At 43.3% G+C, this 24500-nt stretch overlaps 1 protein-coding gene across 5 annotated transcripts in view; it reads left to right on the plus strand.

The window, feature by feature from the left end:
- Window positions 1-24500, plus strand: part of LOC129714278 (ryanodine receptor 1-like) — a 525269-nt gene that overhangs the window by 476864 nt on the left and 23905 nt on the right. For all 5 annotated transcript variants that reach the window (XM_055663830.1, XM_055663832.1, XM_055663834.1 and 2 more), the window contains 6 exons: window positions 9183-9264; window positions 11855-13149; window positions 14251-14309; window positions 15151-15466; window positions 15746-15832; window positions 17920-18156. In XM_055663830.1, coding sequence (XP_055519805.1) covers window positions 9183-9264; window positions 11855-13149; window positions 14251-14309; window positions 15151-15466; window positions 15746-15832; window positions 17920-18156 — 2076 coding nt within the window. The remainder of the gene's footprint in view (window positions 1-9182; window positions 9265-11854; window positions 13150-14250; window positions 14310-15150; window positions 15467-15745; window positions 15833-17919; window positions 18157-24500) is intronic.

Below are 24500 nucleotides of genomic sequence, written 5' to 3' on the forward strand. Positions count from 1 at the left end.
CAAGGACGAGACCATAGTTCCACACAACCTTGTCGTGCAATATGCCCTACTCTTGTAAAAACAGTAAATAAATGCCATCTACATCTTCATCTACAGTTTATTTTTGCATTGCTACACTGTGTTGTGAAAATCTTAATAGTTCTATACACTTTTACTGGAAAGATTTAGGGGTTGATGTAAACATTTGTGTTAAGTCCATGAAGAGATTGGTGTTTGAGAGTGAACTGTGGCATAAATATTGATCAGGGGCAATTTTCACTGAACTTAATACTAGGATGTGGAATGAAGTATTTCCTTCTGTGAAGGAGAATGGCGCAGGAGACTAAGAGGCAAGACTTGGATCTATTCTTGACTCGGGCACTCAACAAGGCAATTGTGTTGGTGAAAAATGCTATGTTTCACCAATCATCTTGGATTTGCATTTCCAGGCATAACTTATGTATGATGATGCTACCTGGTGCTTAACAATGGGTTCCAGTCACCATATTAGACCAGTCAAACTAACCACGAGCAATTCATTACAGATCTAGGTTGTAGAATTGTCTGAAGAAGGGTCTCAACCCGAAACATCACATATTCCTTCTCTCCAGAGATGCTGCCTGTCCCGCTGAGCTACTCCAGCATTCTTAAACCAGCATCTGCAGTTCTTTCCTACACATAGGTTGTAGAATTGTTGCTTTTTCTTCATTGTATGAGAGCATGAGGGAATATGAGGACCAACCAGGAGTGGTGAGGTCTAGGCATTAGGGAATAAGAGCTACAACCACAGGTCTGATCAGAGGTTGTAAAGGGGGGAGATGAAGTATTTGTCCCATGGTTTGAAAGGAAAGGATGTTTGTAGATAATACAATGGTGGGAGTTTGGATGAAAGGATAGTAATGGCTGGACTCTTTAGATTGGAGGATTGCAACAACTAGTGTCTTGGTTGGGGATGTGGGCTGGGAATAATCAAAGCCACTGTCTTGGATCTTAGTTTGGCAGGGAAAAAAACAATCAAAGTAATACTGTAAAGGGGAGGGCACAATGATTGCACCTGATGCCTTGGGTTAAGTGGGAGTGACAATTGTAACTTGACAAATGGAACCTGTGCCGGATTGTGGATTAAAGGGGGAAGGATGATTGGTCTGCAGTCTAACGTTGTGAGTGTATATTGAGGGCAGTGTGGAGAGGAATGCACATAAACTGATACTGGAACTGGATGGTGGGTCTGATTGAGTATGGCTAGAGAGGAGTAAACATTGGTGTTATGATCAGATTTTAGGTTGTAGAATGAACATGGCAATCTAGAGTCAGATGTTTCAGATTCAGATTCAACTTTAATTGTCATTGTCAGTGTACAGTACAGAGACAACGAAATGCGTTTAGCATCTCCCTGGAAGAGCGACATATCATATGATTTGAATAAATATTTACATTAGCATATATACAGGCATAGTGTTTTTCCTGTGGGAGGAGTGTCCGGGGGAGGGGGGGGGGGGTGATTAGCAGTCACCGAGGTACGTTGTTGAGTAGAGTGACAGCCGCCGGGAAGAAGCTGTTCCTGGACCTGCTGGACCGGCAACGGAGAGACATGTAATGCCTCCCGGATGGTAGGAGGGTAAACAGTCCATGGTTGGGGTGAGAGCAGTCCTTGGCTGGGAGGGGCTGCTGGAATGAACAGGATCCATGTTAGAAGTGGAATGTATCACATGATCAGAGCGAGGGTAAATAACTCAAGGGGCTGTGGATGTGGCAGAGAGTCGCGGCAGTAATGACAAAAGTCATATTAGGTCTGGTAGCCAGAGCCTCCAATAGGACCCGGGCGATTGCAAGGTAACTGGTATGGGAAGCTGATAGGTCTGAAGGTCGCTAAGTCACTTGGACTGGGTGGACTGCACCCCAGGGTGTTGAAAGAGGTGGCTTTAGAGATTGTGGAGGCATTAATAGTGATCTTTCAAGAACCACTAGAGTCAGGAGTGGTTCCAGACAATTGGAAAATTACAAATATGACTACAAAAAGGGAGCCAACTAAAAGAGTGGAAACTATAGGCCAGTACTCGCTGGAGGTGTGAAGGATGAGGGGAGACTGAATCTTACCGAATAGTGAAAGGCCTGCATAGAGTGGATGTGAAGAGGATGTTTCCACAAGTGGGAGAGTCTTGGACCAGAGGCCAGAATAAAAGGACGTACCTTTAGAAAGGAGATGAGTTGGAATTTCTTTAATCAGAGGGTGATAAATCTGTGGAATTCATTGCCACAGAAGACTGTAGAGGCCAAGTCAATGGATATTTTTAAAGCAGAGATTGATTGATTATTGACTCGTACAGGTGTCAAGGGATATGAGGAGAAGGCAGGAGAATGGGGTTGAGAGGGAAAGATCGATCAGCCATTATTGAATGGAAGAGTAGACGATGGACTGAATCACCTAATTCTGCCCATATAATTTATGAATTTATGTCCTGTGACATTACGTCCTAATTACGTCTAATTACGTGTTGCGGTCTATTTAAACCATATATTATTATACTCTATGTGTGTGTGTGTACTATATATATATACTAGACCCGTTGGGCCCCAGCTTTACATGGGAGGGTTGGTCCCCCAATGCAATATTCCACCTCTCCACCAATTCCAATTCACAGCTTAAGGATAAGGGGGAAATCCTTTAAAACCGAGATGAGGAGAACTTTTTTCACACAGAGAGTGGTGAATCTCTGGAACTCTCTGCCACAGAGGGTAGTTGAGGCTAGTTCATTGGCTATATTTAAGAGGGAGTTAGATGTGGCCCTTGTGGCCAAGGGGATCAGGGGGTATGGAGAGAAGGCAGGTACGGGATACTGAGTTGGATGATCAGCCATGATCATATTGAATGGCGGTGCAGGCTCGAAGGGCCGAATGGCCTACTCCTGCACCTAATTTCTATGTTTCTATGTTTGTTTCTATTCTGGAATAGAGTGGAGTTTGGAGTTGTTTGAAAGGTTTAGGCTGGGCCCAGCATCGAAAATGTGTCTAGAATTTATCTTTCGTGACCCATGGCTGGTATCTACTTGAAATTTAGATAAGATAAAGTTGAGAAGAAAGTCATAACTCGTCAGCCAAAAGTTGCACTTTAATTAATTAAGCTAATTAGAAAATGAGATCAAAAAACTAAGCGCCATCTAGTGCTCAATGCTCATATTATTCCATGGGGAGCCTAATTACGTGTTGCGGTCTATTTAAACCATATATTATTATACTCTATGTGTGTGTACTATATATATACTAGATCCGTTGGGTCCCAGCTTTACATGGGAGGGTTGGTCCCCCAATGCAATATTCCACCTCTCCACCAATTCCAATTTGCTGGCCAGTGGGGGGAGGGGGGTCTTGGCCTCTCCCTCACGATCTTGCAGAGTGACTGAGTCACATCCAGGCATTTGGTGTTTTATAATCCTGCCCCGCCCGCTAATCATCGCGGTGATTGACAGGCGAGAGGATCTCAAGGTTTTTTAAACACAAATCACTTTTTTAATTTTCGGGTACATCGGAGCTTGGGGACGTCTGTTAGCGCTAACGGCAGGTACGCGGGAAGACTTGCTAATGGCAGGTAAGCACGGGAAGACTCGTGAAGATTTTTCAACATGATGAAAAATGTCCACAAGAGCCCCGAGTACCGTAAATCTCCGAATTTAAATCAGGGCAAACTTGGAAGAACTCGTGGAATTAACTCGTACCGTGGGACAGGGGTTTTAGGCCTTTCTGCATCTGTGGATTGAACTAAATTAAAAGAGGAATAAGAAAACGGAAAAGGAATGCAAAGTGAAATAAATCAACATCCTCAAGTATATCTTTTCATTGTTCAAAGTAACATCATATGACCATAAACACAAAGAATTGTTGTTTGAGTCCTATCATTACCTTTCTTCCTTCGAGACCTTGCTATAGCTCGATTTATTGTTGTTATGCTGCAGAAGTGATGATAGCACTTGGCATGGTAACCCGGGATACACTGCTGCCTCCTAATAATAGAAGATAACATGTGTCAGGGAGTATTTTACATGTAATATGTTTTAGAAACATAGAAATTAGGTGCAGGCATAGGCCATTCGGCCCTTCGAGCCTGCACCGCCATTCAATATGATCATGGCTGATCATCCAACTCAGTATCCCGTACCTGCCTTCTCTCCATACCCTCTGATTCCCTTAGCCACAAGGGCCACATCTAACTCCCTCTTAAATATAGCCAATGAACTAGCCTCAACTACCCTGTGTGGCAGAGAGTTCCAGAGATTCACCACTCTCTGTGTGAAAAAAGTTTTTCTCTTCTCGGTTTTAAAGGATTTCCCCCTTATCCTTAAGCTGTGACCCCGTGTCCTGGACTTCCCCAACATCGGGAGCAATCTTCCTGTATCTAGCCTGTCCAACCCCTTAAGAATTTTGTAAGTTTCTATAAGATCCCCTCTCAATCTCCTAAATTCTAGAGAGTATGAACCAAGTCTATCCAGTCTTTCTTCATAAGATAGTCCTGACATCCCAGGAATCAGTCTGGTTGTTTATATTATGTAAGACAATATCAACATATCAATGGGGAAATTATACATGTATGCATGTCCAGGTAGATGGGATGGCAAGTCAGCAAATGATCAAATTAGTTCATTATGTGGCACAGTGCCTACAGTGCATGCCCACACAAAACACTTTATGGGCTCTGTAGAGTGGAGGGGCAGAGGCTACAGAATATGTAAAAAAATAATCTCATGGTACTTAAATCTGCATGGACTTCAATTCATAAAATGTCAACCTCTTCTTACTGTTAATGAGACATACACTGTAAGTTACTACCGTAGATAATTTACTTCAAATTCAAGTTCACATGCACCAATTGATTTCAACATAAACATCCACTATTTCTGAGCATTTCTCACTGCATTGGAAGGGAATAAAGTGCAGTTAATCTTCCTCCTTTGTTCTCCCGTGGTCGGGGCCTTGAACCTCCGCATTTGCCGCTATAGACGTCACTATGTACAGGCTCCCCCCCCCTCCCCCCCCCCCTCCCCCCCCCCCCCCCCCCCCCCCCCCCCCCCCCCCCCCCCCCCCCCCCCCCCCCCCCCCCCCCCCCCCCCCCCCCCCCCCCCCGCCCCCCTGCCCACCTCGGCCCACCCCCCCCCTGCCCACCTGATTTTTTCAATAAATGTGAAGCCTTTTTAGTTAACCTGAAAGATATATTCTGGATTTGCAACATCTGCAGAGTTTTCATTTTCATGGACTACAGATGCCTGCGCATCTACAATTTTCCTGTTGCTTGGTCGGAAGCAAGTCTGCCTCTTTATTTGTGCACTTCTGGAGGCTAAGTCCTGGCAACAGTCTCAGACAATTATCCTATTGTGGGATCAAACACTTTTCCATTACTCTCTGTCTGATTGACTCACCAATTTTCCAAAATCATTTCCCCTTTTGGTGATAAATGAGGCATATGATTTTTGCTTCAGTTGGCTCATATACTGTAAAGTTTCCATTTTACTGATAGCCCTATCAAGTGATTGCAAAGCAATGTAAGTAAGTTTCTACTCATGTAAGCAAGTTCCTTGACTCAGTAACATCAAACTCCTTTAGTCGTCACCAGTGCCTTATCCTTGGTTCGTGTGAGCCATTTGCTTAACTCTTTAGTGCCCTCAAAATTGTCATGGCTCTGGCTTGCACTACTTGAATGAAGCAAGATGAAAGTTGAACGAGCAGCATCAAATTCTTATATTGCGATATCAGCCTTACTGAGTCATGGTCATCATCTTTTGTTGATATTCCATTGTCTATGTTACTCTTTACAACAAAGCACAAATCTGGTTTGATATTTGATTATGATTGATATCAATATGTTCAATGTTGTATAATTATCATTGGTCACAAAGTACCTTCCCTGACAAGTTGTGCCTCTGCACCTCTTTGGCCTTCCAATTTATGAGTGCTAGGAGCTACAACTCTCAGTGGCCAAATTTCTCTCGTAGACCATTGCCCATTGGAGTTCCATATTTTCTGCAATGGTAAAAACAGGATCAATCTTTCTGAAGAGAGTTTTCAAAGAGGAAGGCTAGTCCACTGGATCTTCCTCAAACTTCTGCAGTTGAACATGTATATGTCAAAATGTAGTACTTTTGTATTATGCATCAAAGTAATTGCAATTTTAAATGTCTTCTTTTCATAGTTTGTTCTGATATTTTTATAATGTGTCAGTTCATTCTCTTTCATTTACTTTCATTAAAAAAATTATTTGGATCAAATATAATAATGTATTTTACTGCTCAGGTGGGTGTGTTTAATATTTGCTGAGTACTAGATTAAACAGATAAGGTAATAGACACCCATCTTTGTTGTATCTCATGTCTTAAAGATAAATGACAATTTTGGAGGGAAATGTGATCATTTTTACATGTCCATTTCATCCGTCAGACACTTCTCTCATAAACAACTGCGCACCTTATTTGTCAGCTAATTGTAAGGCTGTTCAAGTGCAATTTTCCTGTTCCTTCATGGTATGGCAAAAAATCTGATGCACCTCTTTACCTTGATAACTCTCTTGGCACTCTTAGGCAAGAATTGCTTGCAGGATTCCCTTTGATTGTGCTTTCATTCTGGTTTTGTGGTGTTCTGAGACATGTAGAATCTGTAGTCTCCAGTACAGATGGGGCTGGAAGTGCCTGTCAAGGCAGATGGGTTTGCAGTTAGTGAGGTGGTGCACTATTACTGCTGTTTTTGATGGGCTTCAGGTTTGTCATCCCAGATTGTGCTTCACTTTGAACAATTTGTGCCAGAGATTCTCATAAATCAGTAGGAATCATGCATTTTTCAGGCAGGTCTTTAACATCCATAAAGGGTATTGGTGAAAGAGTGAAAGTCTGTGACACGTGCTAAGATTTCTATTGTTCATGATATAAATGAACAACTTAGAAATAAATGTAGATGGGTTACTTAGTAAGTTTGCATACAACGGCAACATTGGTTACAGTGAGGAAGGCTCTCAAAGGTTAGAGCAGGATTTTGATCTGTTGCAGATAAGGGTGGGGAAATGGCAGATATAACTTAATCCGAGCGTTTGTGAGGGGCTGCTCTTGGGAAGATTGAGTGTAAAGGGAATGTGTACAGGTAATGGCAAGACCCTGAACAGAGGGAACTTGGGGTCCAAGTCCATAGCTCTCTGAAAGTGGCAACACAAGTAGTGAAAGAGTGGTGAGTAAGGTCTATGGTATGCATTTTTTTATCAATTGGGCCATTGAGTATATTGCATCGTTATAGAATGTTGGCCATGCAATAACTGAAGTATTATGTGCAGTTTTGGTGGCCCCACTGCAGGCAGGGTGTGGAGGCTTTTCAGAAGAGATTCACCAGAATACTGCCTGGATTAGAGGGTAGTAACTATAAGGGGAAGACGACAAACTTGGATTAGGAGACCTGATACAAGTATATAAAATAATGAGAGGTATAGATTGGTTTGACGGTCAGAAAGCTTTTCCCAGGGTGGACATGTCAAAAAGTAGAGGGCATATCTTTAAGGTTAGAGGAGGAATGTTTAAAAGAGATGTGCGGGGCAGTTTTTTTACACAGAAATCAGAGTGTCTGGAACCCACTGCCAGGGATTGCGATGAAAGCAGATATGATGGTGATGTTTAAGAGGCGCATGGATATGGTGGGGCATGGGTGATGTACAGGCAGGATTCATTTGGCATCATGTTTTGTACAGACATTATGGGCCGAAGGGGCAGTTCCTGTGCTGTTCCATGTTCTATCCTTGGACCTTTTCCTATCTCCACCTGGTCATTTGTTTCAATGTTGGATATCACAATAGGGTGTTTAAGAATTCAAAATAGATTCTGGGGAATGCAACTAGTGTGACCAAACCCAACGGAGCCAAATGAAGGTTTCAGTGCTGGAGACAAAGGGTTAGGAGAGGATCCTGATGTTGGATCATTTATCTTTCTAGTGGATTTAGAGGATTTTGCAGTGAGCATATCCCTCCAGTACCTTTATCATTGAAATATTTTGTTGCATTCAAGTCCAATTTTAGACTCCTAATAATTTTGTGTTATGAAGTCATAATGCATGGAAATAGACCCTTCAGCAGAACTTGTCCATGCCGACTAAGATGCCCCATCTAAGGTTGAGGTCAGTTTATTGCCACATGTACTAATTAAGGTACGGTGAAATTCGAATTACCGTACAGCCATCCCGAAAAAAAAGCAACAAGACACGCAACTACATAAAAAAGTGACATAAACATCCACCACAGCGGATTCCCCACGTTCCTCACTGGAGTTCCAATTTCCTTCCTCTTTATTCTCACGCGGTTGGGGCAGTCGTACCATCCGCAGTCGGGGTAATCGAAGCTCCCGTAGCCGGCAGTCGAAACCCCCCGCGTTGGGGCGATTGAAACTCCCACGTCAGGGCAATCGAAAATCCCGCGCCAGGGCGATCAAAACCCCCGCGTCGGGGCGGTTGAAAATCTTGCGGCTTGGAGTCCCTGATGTCAGTCTCTAACCAGAGACAACAGGCTCCGTGATGTTAAAGTCTCGCAGGCTCCCACGGTTGTAAGACCACCCCCCAACAGGGATCGCTAGCTCCGTGATGGTAAGTCCCGCAGGTCCCCGCGATGGAGCTCCTGGTCGATCCCCAGCAAAGGCCGCGATGTTTGGCTGCAGTGCCGCCAATTACCCACAAACTAGTCCCCTTTCCCCACATTTGGCCCATATCCCTCTGAGCCTTTCCTATCCATGTACCTCAACACATCTTTGTTCCTCTGATTTTCCACAGTGCATGGAATAGAATTGTGTGTACAAAGTTAACTTTTGCTTCATACAATCTTTGTTCTTTAGGAGGACATTAACCCATATTGTTTCCCAAAATATATTTATGTTGTTGTGTCTCTGGAATTCTTAAAAAAAAAAGGGCAGATCATCCCGAGTCTGAAATGTTGCTCGGATGTCATTGGTGGTTTTTATGTTCCTTTTTATTATTGTGGCATTTTTGTTTGGTGAACAAAATTATCCACTACCTCCAATTAGTTTAACAGGTGTACTACACAGGAAAATTATGATTAACAATGTTTGTCATCACAATCAGATTTCATAGTGCAAAACATAACTTTCCCTCATTCAGATGAATATTCTTACGGTATTACTGTGTAGTAAAATGTCGGCAATGAAGTTGTTTCTTAACAGTTTTACATTTATTAACAGGATTCTAGCCAGATTGAATTGTTGAAGGAGCTCTTGGACTTGCAGAAAGACATGGTGGTAATGCTACTTTCATTACTGGAAGGTAAATACAGCAATACATTCTTTGTGTTGAAATGGGGAAAGGATGCTCATTCTAAAAGGCAACTATAAAACAAGCTAAAGTCCATTTAGTCTGACAAGTTCTTGCTCATACTGGCTATTGTAAATATTACCACATCACCAGAGTTTCTATATGGCAGAACTAATTGTGCCACCAGTGGCTGCCAGGACTGAAGAGATATATTAAAATTATTCTTATCATATGTGAATATGGAATAATTTAGGTATTCATTCCAGTTGATGCCTCATTTAGTGTCACAGAGTCTTGCAGCACAAAAATAGGTCCTTTGGTCTAACTCATCCATACGGACCAAGATGCCCCATCACTTATGGTCCACAGCTCTTTAAACTTTTCCTATCCACGTACCTGTCCAAATGTCTTTTAGTTATTATTGTACTTCACTCCTCCTTCTGGCAACTAATTCCATATACCCACCAACCTCTGTGTGAAAATGTTGCCCCTCCGTTTCCAATTAATTCTTCTCCCTCTCACTTTATACCTGTGCTTTCTAGTTCTTCCATCCCTTGCCATAGGAACAACATTCTGTGTATTTGCCCTATTTATTCCCCTCATGATTTTATACACCTCTACAAAAGCAGCCCTTAGCCTCATGTCTTCCAAGACATAATACCCTAGCTTCCCAATCACTCCCTTATAGCTCAGGCATTCGAGTCCTGGCAACAACCTCGGAAATCTTTTCTGCACCCTTTCCTACAGCAAGTGACCAAAATTGAGCACGACATTCCAAGCAGCTTCAACTACGTCTTGCACGACATAATGTCCCAATTTCTATACTCAGTTTCAGACTGATGATGGCCAATGTGCCAAAAGCTGCCTTCACCACTTTATCTTGCTGCGTTGACACTTTTGGGAAACCATGCAGTTGTACTCCGAGTACTCTGCTTTACATCAGGGAACTATGTAAATGTACTCCTAGATCACTCTGCTCTACAACATTCCCCAGGATCCTGCTGTTCACTGTCAACGTCCTACCCTAGTTCAATGTCCTAGAATGCAATGCTTAACACTTACCTGAATTAAACTTCATTAGCCCATTCCTCAGCACACATGCCAGCTAATCAAAATCCTGCTGTAATTCTTAATAACCACTTCACTATCTCTGAAACCACCTGTTTTCATGTCATCTGCAAACGTATTACAACATTCCATCGTGAAAAAGATGGCAAATTTTGCGATCTGCACCATAACATTTCAATCATGAAGCCAATGATCAAGCTACATTAATGTGCAGTCCAGGTAACATCTTCTTTGCTCGCTTTCCAATAAGCGAGTTTGGTATTCCGTAAAATGCAAGGAATCAGAGGATTTTTCAAAGGTCAAACGCTATAAATAAAAATCGACAAAGCGCTGTAGATTCAGTGAGTATAGTTGGGTCCGATTGAAGACCCTGCCACGAAGCCCCACTTTCAACTCCAGTAATTTGCCTGGAACCATTTCCCCAATGATTGGAATTTTCTTACGTTCGTCCCATGAAATTCCCAATTGAAAGTTATTAAATTAAATGTTATTTTTATCCTCCATAGTGAATGATAATGCAAACATTCAAGATGAATTATTTGCAATAGCCTTCACTATAGAGAATGCAAGTGTTTTCCATTATGAACTCCCCAGGCACATTTCTATAGGACCAAATCTAACTCCTTTTCATTTTTTAAATGTACAGCAAAGTTCACCATTTCTGTTCACGTTTCACACAACCTTTATAATATCCTTTATCATACACCAAGAAACTATCCCGAAACATTTAATTAACTTGTTATCTTAAGTTTTTAAGTCTATTATTTTAATATCCTCTACCTGATAAGTTCCAGTCATTTCCTCCTGATGTACCATTGGGAGCTTACACACCCCACCAACCAATTACATCTTGTCTTTATCATTTCTTATCTCCACCCAACCCACATTGCGAATGGTAGTTTCCTGAACTCAGACCATCATTGAATAAGACTATCAGTAATTAGCAGAACCTGATGATCCTAAACTGCTGCCTCGCAGCTCAAACATCTCCGGGTTAACTGAAACTTGTGAAGTTTGCTCATTTTCACTATGCCCACTTGGATTTTCTCAAGTGCTCTGCTTTCCTTTTACATTCCAAAGACGATGTGGGCTGGTAGGTTAAATTAGCCATTGAGAACATGATTAGTAGAATCTGAGTGGAATTGATGGGATTGGGGAGAGAATAGGTTACAGGAAAAATAAATAGTGGGGAAAGTATATATGTGAGCTACAGTATGTATTCAGTGCGCTGAAATGGCCGCATTCCTATGTCGTAAGGAAATAGGAATTTTCAGTTGAGCCTCCAACCCCAGAGGGAACACCACCTAGTTTTAGGAAGGTCAGGGTAAGTACCGTGTGCTGTATTCCAATAGAAATTAGAAGATCCACATTTTCTTAGCTTCTTGTCCTTCCTAGTTTTTAATGAACATGAATATGAGGGTTGAATGAGAGATATAAACTATGACTTTTGATAGTTTATATTGAATGTGATTTATGTGAACTGCCACTAGAATAGGTGATGACAATGATATCTTTCCTTGTTTGTTATTTTCAGGAAATGTTGTGAACGGAACGATTGCAAAGCAAATGGTGGATATGTTGGTCGAGTCTTCAAGCAATGTTGAAATGATCCTAAAGTTCTTTGATATGTTCTTGAAACTAAAGGACATTGTGGCTTCTGATGCATTTAAAGATTATGTAACTGACCCCAGAGGACTTATCTCGAAGAAGGATTTTCAGAAAGCAATGGACAGTCAGAAGCAATACACATCTTCTGAGATCCAGTTCTTACTTTCATGCTCAGAAGCGGATGAGAATGAAATGATAAACTATGAGGAATTTGCTAACCGGTTCCAGGAGCCAGCCAAGGACATAGGTTTTAACGTAGCTGTGCTACTCACTAATCTGTCTGAGCATGTCCCTCATGATACAAGACTTCAAAACTTCTTGGCATTAGCAGAAAGTATTCTCAATTATTTCCAGCCTTTCCTAGGCCGCATCGAGATCATGGGCGCCAGTAAGAGGATAGAGCGCATTTACTTTGAGATTAGTGAGGCCAATAAAACACAGTGGGAGATGCCTCAGGTGAAAGAGTCGAAGCGGCAGTTTATCTTTGATGTGGTGAATGAAGGTCGAGAATCTGAGAAGATGGAATTTTTTGTCAACTTCTGTGAAGACACCATTTTTGAGATGCAAATCGCTTCAAAGATCTCGGAAGCAGATGAGGGAGAAAAGTCAGAAGAAGAAGAAGAGGAAGAAGAAAATGCTGAAGGAACAGAGGCTGAGAAAATATCTTCTCCAGCTGAAGCACCATCTGCTTTTTCGGGATTCTTTAGCTCCATTGTCGACTTTTTTAAAATATTCACATTTAAGAATGTAAGGAAGAGGTATAGAAAACTAAAGAAGATGACAATTAAAGAGATTGTGATGTCTCTGGTGTCCTTCTTTTGGACTTTGTTTATAGGCATTTTGCAGTTTATCTACAGTATCTGTAGTGGTTTCTTCATGATAGTATGGAATACCTTATTTGGGGGTGGCTTAGTTGAAGGAGCTAAACATTTGACAGTCACAGAACTCCTGGCTAGTATGCCTGATCCTACTCAGGATGAGGTTCACGCTGATCTTCCTGACATTAGTAAGACAGAGGTTGAAGACACTGCAGTCCAGTCTGAGTTTGATGATCAAGCTAAAGATGAAGAAACAGCCGAGAAGCCTGATGCAAAGAGGGAAAGTGGCCAGTTAAGGATGGGTTCACCTGAATCCAACCTAGGACTTGGTGACATTGTGGAATCTGCAGCAGTTGAGCCTCCAACCCCAGAGGGAACACCACCTAGTTTTAGGAAGGTCAGGGTAAGTACCGTGTGCTGTAATCCAGATAAAAACGATCAAAATCTAATCTCAGATTTAAGGGCCTGTCCCACCAACATGCGATTGCATGCGTCTAGCGCGGAGCCGTCTGGAGTTGTGCGGGGCTGGACCCGACATCATACTCACCAATCAGCTGTGCAGGAGGCGGGCTGACTGAATTTGGACGTTGCATGGCGTCGGGCGGTTATGACATCACGCAACAGCACGTCGAGACGCTGTGTACGGCGTCGAGACCATGCGTGCGCCCGTCGAGGTGCTGTGTACGGCCTCAATGCGACTGCGGGCCGACAGGTCGTTGCCGCGCGGAATTTTTGGACAGTGTCAGTATTTCGGAGCCCCGCGCGATGTCGGGACCAGCCCCGCACTACTCCATACGGCTCCAGCGATCGAAGTGGGACTGGCCCCGCGAGGCCATACGGCTCAAGCGACCACGTTAGGTCGCGCTTGCCGCATGCTGGTGGGACAGGCCCTTTAGTTTCAAAATGAGGATATCGGATTATTGTTAGCAATGATGTATCTTTTATTTGTGAATTGATAGTTCAACGTATTGTGCAGTAAACAGAAATCACCTAATCCTGAAAATGAATATATAAATAACAAGAAAAGACACAAAGTGCTGGAGGAGCTTGCAGTTCAGACAGCATCTCTGGAGAATATTGATAGGTGAATGAAGGTTTTGGGTCGGGACCCTTCCTGTCTCAAAAAGTGTCCTGACCCGAAACATCACCTATCCATTCTCTAGAGATGCTGCCTGACCCATTGTTACTCCAGCACTTTGTGTCTTTTTCTGTAAATCAGCATCTGCAGTTCCATGGTTTGTACATATAAATAATAAGATTGTACATTTTTCTTTCTCAACTTCTTCACAGACTGAGCAAAGTGACATTTAAATGTCAGAAATTCCTTTTCAAAATTATCCCACTGCTCAGGCTGGATTAGTGACACTCAACATTATCTTGACATTACTGTTGAAAAGATAATCTTCAACCCATTGTTATTACCTGGACCTAGTAGTAAGGTCATTGAGAAATATTATTTTCCTCAATTATCATAGCAGTCATCAAATGACACTTTTACCAACAGCAACTTCAGCTGGATATCAAGTCTGAACAGCAACTCAAGACTGAAGCAGAGAAAGCAGAGTAAGTATTTTTATCTTTTAATACATTCGTCAGAATGCAGCAGATAACCATAACCATATAACCATATAACAATTACAGCACGGAAACAGGCCATCTCGGCCCTACAAGTCCATGCCGAACAAATTTTTTTTCCCCTTAGTCCCACCTGCCTGCACTCATACCATAACCCTCCATTCCCTTCTCATCCATATGCCTATCCAATTTATTTTTAAATGATACCAATGAACCTGCCTCCACCACTTCCACTGGGAGCTCATTCCACACTGCCACCACTCTCTGCGTAAAGAAGTTCCCCCTCATATTACCCCTAAACTTCTGTCCCTTAATTCTGAAGTCATGTCCTCTTGTTTGAATCTTCCCTATTCTCAAAGGGAAAAGCTTGTCCACATCAACTCTGTCTATCCCTCTCATCATTTTAAAAACCTCTAAAGACCTCTTATCTTAAATGGAGATAAGAAAAATCTCTGCTTTTTTAAAATATTGTCCACTATTTATTAATGCTCAAATTGTATTTCATTCGGTTAGTGCCTTTCAGGTGTAAAACCATATTTATTATACAGAAACTTGGCAGCCGTCAACTTAGCTGTTCATGAGTTCATTGTATCATCAACACAATTTGAGTTTGGTTGTTGGGCAATACTCTGGGCAATCGTAGCATGGAGGAGTTGTACTCTGCTCTGAAAGTCGTGTTCCGTTGAGTTGCATGCTATGGCAGGAAATATCAGTAGTTAAAAGCATCTGCTATTTTGTCCTGCCGTATTCTGCAATTGTCATCTTAATCATTGTTTGGCACCTTAAGTGTTGCATCATTGAATGATATTGCTGATTCTGCATTCTAAAGCATCGAGAATGGTGAGAAGGCGGAGATGGATATGAAAGAAAAAGAGGTGGTTGAACTCCCGGCAGAACAGGAAGAAAAACCAGGAGAAAAAGGAGAGCCAGAAGAAAAAGCAGAAACGGAAGAGAAAGGAGAGGCGGAAGGGAAAGGAAAGCCAGAAGAAATAGAAAAGGCTGATGGAGAAAAAGAAGAAAAAGAAGAAGTTTCTACACTAGCAAAAAAGGCAAGAAAAAAAGCCAAGATGGAGAGGAAAAAGGTGGAACCAGAAGCAGTGATGGAGTTCTGGAACGAGTTTGAAAATTATAAGACAAAGCTCTTGGTAAGTATAAAGAGCTCTTAAAAATGTGGTCAGTCCTAGCAGTTCCTCGTGTGGAAAGAGAAATGGAGTTAGTTTTTGGTCAAGGACCCTTCAGCAGACTTTCACAGAGGAAATAAAATTGTGTTTGTTTATTCTTATTGATTATAATTAGATATAAGTGAAGAATTTAGAAGTTGGTTGATGTTAGAATTTAGATGTTGATGAATTTAGATGTTAGGTGCAGTTACTAATATAACTATAGCATGGAATAAATAATATTTCTTTGCATCTTTTAACTAGAATTACCTGTCAAGAAATTTCTATAATCTCCGCTTCCTGGCTCTGTTTGTGGCATTTGCAATCAACTTTATCCTCCTCTTCTATAAGGTAAGTTGAGCATCAAAAGGATGAAATCACACGTGGAACAGTTTGGCTGATAACTAGGAATTCTCCAAATTTCACTGTTAGTATCAAATATTAAAGTAATAACTTTTTCGGCGACTGCCGGCACCCGTCATAGGTCGCCGAGAATTTTCAACATGTTCAAAATTCAGCGGCGATCAGAAAGACACAACAACTCTTTGGGTGACTAGGAGATTAGTCACAACCATACAGGCGACACCCTGGTGACATGTTGCCGGGTGAAGCCTGTATGGTTGTGAGTAGTTGCCGCTGATCTGGTTACCTTGTGCCACTGGATCTTCAACATGTTGAAAATTTTCGGCGACCTGTAACGACGGGTGCCAGCAGTCGCCGAAAAAGTTGCGCAAGTGGGACAGGCCCTTCAAGATTTTTCTTAAGGTTACAGATAACACTTGTAACCAGATATTTATAGCCCGATCCTAATTGCTCCAGAGAATGTGGTGGTGAACTACCTTCTTGAACTGCTGCAGTCCTTCTGGAGAAGGTGTTCTCCCACTGCTATTGGATAGGGAGTTCCAGGATTAAATCTATTATTTCCTTCATATCACATAATTTATCCTTTATAACAATATGCCCCTATCCCAACCTCAACACAAAGTCTTCAGTCACATTTTGGTCAATAATGTTCCAATGAAGTGGCTTGGAATCCTAAATTATATTATGTGTTGCTGAAGTACAAAATCCTAAACAGTCCTTAAGGCTACGGCAAAAAAAAAATGTTATCCACTTGGATACAGGCATTACCCAGAATGGAATGATATTCCATGTATTTGTTTGGTATCTTAGGATAGGAAAATCTGATATATTAGTGGGATTTTTATGTATACCAGCAAACTTCTTTCTTTTAATCTCCCCCAAATGATATGAACATTAATAATGTCCAAAATGTATTTTGGTATGATTCCTCACCTCACTGGCAATGGTTCGCACTTGCCATTGAACCACTGGATTTCAACCTTATTTCCTCTGAAACTGCTATTCAAAGCCTTGCAGCACTCGTGCTATTTTTCTTTCTGAACTCTGTCGCCCACTTTGATCTCGAGCACGGAATCTCACATTTACCCTGAATGCTTTACCCATGGACGTTAAAGTCAAGGTCACTCTCCACTTCCTAGCTTTGGGTTCATTCCTGGATCCTCCTGCCACACCTCAACATTTTCTTAAAGAAAGAACTGCAGATGCTGGAAAAATCGAAGGTGGACAAAAATGCTGGAGAAACTCAGCGGGTGAGGCAGCATCTACGGAGCAAAGGAATAGGTGCTTGTCGCTTTACCTCCCCCCTCGACTCCATCCAAGGACCCAAGCAGTCATTCCATGTGAGGCAAAAGTTCACCTGCATCTCCTCCATCCTCATCTATTGCATCCACTGTTCTACGTGTCAACTGGTCTACATCGATGAGACCAAGCGCAGGCTTGGCGATCGATTCGCCCAACACCTCCGCTCAGTTCGCATTAACCAACCTGATCTCCCGGTGATTCAGCACTTCAACTCCCCCTCCCATTCTGAATCTGACCTTTCTGTCCTGGGCCTCTTCCATGGCCAGAGTGAGTCCCACTGCAAATTGGAGGAGCAGCACCTCATATTTTGCTTGGGTAGTTTACACCCCAGCGGTATGAACATTGACTTCTCCAATTTCAGGCAGTCCTTGCTTTCTCCTTCCTTCCCCTCTCCTTCCCAGCTCTCCCATAGCCTATTGTCTCCGCCTCTTCCTTTCTCAATAGTTTTATAATAAATGACTGGATAGTTTGTCTGCTGAGTTGTTACAACATTTGCTAATAGCAACAATCTGAAAAAATATTCAACTCGCTGCAATGTATTTTAGGACACGACAAGAAATGATCGTGTTCTATTAATGCAAATCTTTCTTTCGAAAGTGTGCCTCAAGGATCCATTACACTTCCCTCTTCCAACCTTCTTCCTAAATTAAACACAGTCACCATTGATGGATGAAAAATGGTCAGAGAAAAACGTGACCAGTTGTTTAACATAGCCTGTTTAGGTAATTCTTAAAACATTGACAAGTGATTGATATTTATTTTGTGCATGGAAGGTGTCAGTGCTTGAAGATGAGGAAGACTTTGAAGGATCAGGTTTTAACGATGAAATGATGAGCAATGGCTTTGGAAATGGAAATGGTGATGAAGAAGAGGAGGAGGAAGATGACGATTCATTGGTATATTTTGTCATTGAAGAGAGTACAGGTTATATGGCACCAACTTTGAAAATCCTCTCAATTCTTCACACACTGCTCTCTTTCCTCTGCATTATCGGATACAACTGCTTAAAGGTAAGGACAAACATTTCCGTCTGCTAACAATAATATCTTCCAGCATTAAGATCCACAGTTTTTATCCTAGGTTGGACAGTTTTTTACTGCTTTGTGATGTTTGTGTTGATGAGAAAGTTTGTCATTGCACGTTCTTCCCTGTGACAGTGATAGTTTGTGGCTGCTTATACATTTATAGCACATTTACTATTTTAATAGTTTCTTTTATTTCATATTTTTGTCCTTTCTGACCTGTTAGATTAAAAAAAATGCTATCTGGGTAGGCAGTTATGAATTGGGCTGAAAGACCTGTTTCTGTGCTCTATGTCTCTGGCTCCAGTAAACATTTGTACTTTCGCAGAGAGTCAGTAACCAAAAAAATATCAGTTGTCCTTTACACAGTATATTTGATGATTACCACCTTGAGTAAACTGCGGCGACCTCTACACACAACGCACTTACTTTGGAGCGGCTCCATATAACCATATAACAATTACAGCACGGAAACAGGCCATCTCGGCCCTACAAGTCCGTGCCGAACAATTATTGTCCCTTAGTCCCACCTGCCTGCACTCATACCATAACCCTCTATTCCCTTCTCATCCACATGCCCATCCAATTTATTTTTAAATGATACCACCGAACCTGCCTCCACCACTTCCACTGGAAGCTCATTCCACACCGCTACCACTCTCTGAGTAAAGAAGTTCCCCTAATGTTACCCCTAATCTTCTGTCCTTTAATTCTGAAGTCATGTCCTCTTGTTTGAATCTTCCCTATTCTCAAAGGGAAAAGCTTGTCCACATCAACTCTGTCTATCCCTCTCATCATTTTAAAGACCTCTATCAAGTCCCCCCTCAACCTTCTGCGCTCCAGAGAATAAAGACCTAACTTATTCAACCTTTCTCTGTAACTTAGTTGTTGAGAACTGCTGTAGATTTGGGAGGAACAACAGCAGCAGCAGATTAGCAAGAGATACGACTGATTGGCTCTAGCCCAAGTGGGAGGAGAGAAGTGAGTCAGAGGGGTGAAAACAGTTGAAAACTGAGGAATTTGCTTTGTAAATTGGTAAATCAGGCAATTTATCAGTCAATTTAAGCAGGGCAGCTCTTAGCGAGCGGCAGTGAGTGAGCGGCCCTGTGAGAAAAGTGTGAGTCTTTGGAGAGGAGACCACGCAATACGCTTGAGAGGTAGAGACGAAAGAAGGAGATGTCAGGCAAGCTGATTCAGTACGATGCTTGCAGTATGTGGGAGGTCAAGGACACCGCTGGTGCCTCTGGCTGCTACAAGTGCGAGAAGTGCATCCAGGTAGAGCTCCTGAAGGGCCTTGTTGGGGAACTGGAGAAGCAAGTGGATGACCTCCGGTTCGTACGAGAAACGGAGTCGTTCCTCGACAAGTCCTACAGTACGATTGTTACACCTAAGGTACTGGAAGAGAGAAGGTGGGAGACAGTGAGAAAGGGAGGGAAGCATGGAATGCCAACGTCCCCGGGTGGTGTACCTCTTGTAAACAGGTTCATCCGCTTAGAAGCTGTTGGGACAGAAGACGTGAGCGGCGGACTGGCTTGCAATGCGAATAGGGCTGTTGAGCCAAAACCAAAACGGCCTAAGGCAGGCAGGCCATTGTAGTGGGAGACTCCATCGTGAGAGGTACGGACAGGGGTTTCTGCGGCAACAGACGGGATGCGAGGATGGTGTGCTGCCTTCCCGGTGCCAGGATCCAGGATGTCACGGACAGAGTGCAGAAAATCCTCAAGGGCGAAGGTGAACATCCGGAAGTGGTAGTGCATGTCGGCACAAACGATGTCGGAAAAAAGGGGATGAATATTCTGCAGCGTGATTTTAGAGAGCTCGGAAAAATGTTGAAAAGCAGGACCTCCAGGGTTGTTATCTCCGGTTTGCTTCCAGTTCCCTGTGCTGGCGAGAGCAGGAACAGGGAGATACGGGACCTGAACATGTGGCTGAGGTACTGGTGCACGGGGCAGGGATTTAGATTCTTAGATCACTGGGATCTGTTTTGGGGTAAGGGGGAACTGTACAAAAGGGACGGACTGCATCTTAACAGGTGTGGGACCAGCATTCTGACAGGCAGGTTTGCCACTGCTACACGGGTGGCTTTAAACTGAATAAGGGGGGTGGGGTGTTGAATGGGATAGTGGAGGATGGAGTTAAAGGGAAAGGGTTTCTTAAATGTGTGAGCGTAGAGACCGAGGGGTGTAAAATGAGGGTAGAAGAAATAGGTAGCAAGGTGAAAAGTAAAAGTGGCAGGCAGACAAAACCAGGGCAAAAATCAAAAAGGGCCACTTTTCAACATAATTGTAAAAACAAGCCTGTTGTAAAAACAAGCCTGAAGGTTTTGTGTCTCAATGCAAGGAGCATTCGTAATAAGGTGGATGAGTTGAATGTGCAGATAGCTATTAATGACTATGATATAGTTGGGATCACGGAGACATGGCTCCAGGGTGACCAAGGCTGGGAGCTGAACATCCAGGGATATTCAATATTCAGGAGGGATAGAGAGAAAGGAAAAGGAGGTGGGGTAGCGTTACTGATTAGAGAGGGGATTAATGCAATGGAAAGGAAGGACATTAGTTTGGAGGATGTGGAATCGGTATGGGTAGAGCTGCGAAACACTAAGGGGCAGAAAACGCTGGTGGGTGTTGTGTACAGGCCACCTAACAGTAGTAGTGAAGTTGGAGATGGTATCAAACAGGAAATTAGAAATGCGTGCGACAAAGGCAAAACAGTTATAATGGGTGACTTCAATCTACATATCGATTGGGTGAATCAAATTGGCAGGGGTGCTGAGGAAGAGGATTTCTTGGAATGTATGCGGGATAGTTATCTAAATCAACATGTAGAGGAACCAACGAGAGAGCAGGCTATTTTAGACTGGGTATTGAGTAATGAGGAAGGGTTAGTTAGCAATCTTGTTGTACGTGCCCCCTTGGGCAAGAGTGACCATAATATGGTTGAGTTCTTCATTAGGATGGAGAGTGACATTGTTAATTCAGAAACAATGGTTCTGAACTTAAAGAAAGGTAACTTTGAGGGTATGAGACGCGAATTGGCCAAGATTGACTGGCAATTAATTATAAAAGGGTTGACGGTGGATATGCAATGGAAGACATTTAAAGGCTGCATGGATGAACTACAAAAATTGTTCATACCAGTTTGGCAAAAGAATAAATCAGGGAAGGTAGTACATCGATGGATAACAAGGGAAATCAGGGATAGTATCAAAGCGAAGGATGATGCGTACAAATTAGCCAGAAAAAGCAGCATACCAGAGGACTGGGAGAAATTCAAAGACCAGCAGAGGAGGACAAAGGGCTTAATTAGGAAAGGGAAAATAGATTATGAAAGAAAACTGGCAGGGAACATAAAAACTGACTGCAAAAGTTTTTATAGATATGTGAAAAGAAAGAGATTAGTTAAAACAAATGTAGGTCCCTTGCAGTCAGAAACAGGTGAGTTGATCATGGGGAACAAGGATATGGCGGACCAATTGAATAACTACTTTGGTTCCGTCTTCACTAAGGAAGACATAAATAATTTGCCGGAAATAGCAGGGGACCGCGGGTCAAAGGAGTTGGAGGAATTGAGTGAAATCCAGGTTAGCCGGGAAGTGGTGTTGGGTAAATTGAATGGATTAAAGGCCGATAAATCCCCAGGGCCAGATAGGCTGCATCGCAGAGTACTTAAGGAAGTAGCTCCAGAAATAGTGGATGCATTAGTAATAATCTTTCAAAACTCTTTAGATTCTGGAGTAGTTCCTGAAGATTGGCGGGTAGCAAACGTAACCCCACTTTTTAAGAAGGGAGGGAGAGAGAAAATGGGGAATTACAGACCAGTTAGTCTAACATCGGTAGTGGGGAAACTGCTAGTCAGTTATTAAAGATGGGATAGCAGCACATTTGGAAAGTGGTGAAATCATTGGACAAAGTCAGCATGGATTTACAAAAGGTAAATCATGTCTGACGAATCTTATAGAATTTTTCGAGGATGTAACTAGTAGCGTGGATAGGGGAGAACCAGTGGATGTGGTGTATCTGGACTTCCAGAAGGCTTTCGACAAGGTCCCACATAAGAGATTAGTATACACACTTAAAGCACAAGGCATTGGGGGTTCAGTATTGATGTGGATAGAGAGCTGGCTGGCAAACAGGAAGCAAAGAGTAGGAGTAAACGGGTCCTTTTCACAATGGCAGGCAGTGACTAGTGGGGTACCCCAAGGCTCAGTGCTGGGACCCCAGCTATTTACAATATATATTAATGATCTGGATGAGGGAATTGAAGGCAATATCTCCAAGTTTGCTGATGACACTAAGCTGGGGGGCAGTGTTAGCTGTGAGGAGGATGCTAGGAGACTGCAAGGTGACTTGGATAGGCTGGGTGAATGGGCAAATGTTTGGCAGATGCAGTTTAATGTGGATAAATGTGAGGTTATCCATTTTGGTGGCAAAAACGGGAAAGCAGACTATTATCTAAATGGTGGCCAATTGGGAAAGGGGGAGATGCAGCGAGACCTGGGTGTCATGGTACACCAGTCATTTTCCGGTAGGCGGCGCGGCTCTGGCCAGCAGCGGCCTCTGCAGCCTGTCCGCGTTTTTATTATTTGTGTCTGTTTTCAGTGTTTGTTATTTATGTTGGGGTGTGTGTGTGGGGGGTCGGGTGTGGGGTGGGAGTGCGGGGGGGAAACTTTTTGAATCTCTCCCTGCACTGGAGACCCGACCTTTTCTCGTCGGGTCTCAGTCGTCGTTGAGGCCGCAACGAGGAGCGGCCTCCAACGGGAAGAGACCGGGGATTCAGGTGTCGACTCACCGTTGCCGTCGAGGAGCTGGCCGAGTCTGGAGCGGTGGAGGAGCGCTGCTGCTGCTGATGCTGCTGCTGATGCTGTTGCTGCTGCTGCCGCTGCTGCTGCTGCTGCTGCTACCGGAGAGTCGGAGGCTCTCTGCAGGTCTGTGGACGACGGCGCCGGGAGCCCGCGGGTCCCTAGAGAGAGACCGCTTTTCGGGGCTTCTGCGGCGGCGACTTCTCCCGCCCGAGTTGCGGGGTCGAAGAGCTCCTGGAGCGGGGCCTGACACCACTGCCCCGCGCGGCTGGAATGGCCGCGGACTCTGCGAGCGCACACCGGGGGCTCCAACATCAAGACCCGGTGTGCGACCTCGCACCACCCGGCGTGGCTTTAATGGCCGCGGGACAATCGCCATCGCCAGCCGGGGGCTATGACTTTGACTCTGACATCGGGGGGGGGGGGGGTAGAGTGCAGTGGAGAGAGAAGTTTATTTGGCCTTCCATCACAGCTATGTGATGGATGTTTATGTTAAATGTAATTATGTTGTGTCTGGGGTCTATTTGTGTGTAATGTATGGCTGCAGAAACGGCATTTCGTTTGGACCTCCAGGGGTCCAAATGACAATTAAATTGACTCTTGACTCTTGACTCTCTTGACTCTTGAAGGTAGGCATGCAGGTGCAGCAGGCAGTAAAGAAAGCGAATGGTATGTTAGCTTTCATTGCAAAAGGATTTGAGTATAGGAGCAGGGAGGTTCTACTGCAGTTGTACAGGGTCTTGGTGAGACCACACCTGGAGTATTGCGTACGGTTTTGGTCTCCAAATCTGAGGAAGGACATTATTGCCATAGAGGGCGTGCAGAGACGGTTCACCAGACTGATTCCTGGGATGTCAGGACTGTCTTATGAAGAAAGACTGGATAGACTTGGTTTATACTCTCTAGAATTTAGGAGATTGAGAGGGGATCTTATAGAAACTTACAAAATTCTTAAGGGGTTGGACAGGCTAGATGCAGGAAGATTTTTCCCGATGTTAGGGAAGTCCAGGACAAGGGGTCACAGCTTAAGGATAAGGGGGAAATCCTTTAAAACCGAGATGAGAAGAACGTTTTTCACACAGAGAGTGGTGAATCTCTGGAACTCTCTGCCACAGAGGGTAGTTGAGGCCAGTTCATTGGCTATATTTAAGAGGGAGTTAGATGTGGCCCTTGTGGCTAAGGGGATCAGGGGGTATGGAGAGAAGGCAGGTACGGGGTACTGAGTTGGATGATCAGCCATGATCATATTGAATGGCGGTGCAGGCTCGAAGGGCTGAATGGCCTACTCCTGCACCTAATTTCTATGTTTCTATGAAACCCAGGAAACATTCTAGTAAATCTCCTCTGTACTCTCTCTATTTTGTTGACATCCTTCCTATGATTGGGCGACCAAAATTGTACACCATACTCCAGATTTGGTCTCACCAATGCCTTGTACAATTTTAACATTACATCCCAGCTTCTATACTCAATGCTCTGATTTATAAAGGCTAGCATACCAAAAGCTTTCTTTACCACCCTATTATATGAG

Source organism: Leucoraja erinacea, chromosome 38 (assembly GCF_028641065.1).
Source record: "Leucoraja erinacea ecotype New England chromosome 38, Leri_hhj_1, whole genome shotgun sequence".
In the NCBI taxonomy this organism is placed as follows: Eukaryota; Metazoa; Chordata; class Chondrichthyes; order Rajiformes; family Rajidae; genus Leucoraja; species Leucoraja erinaceus.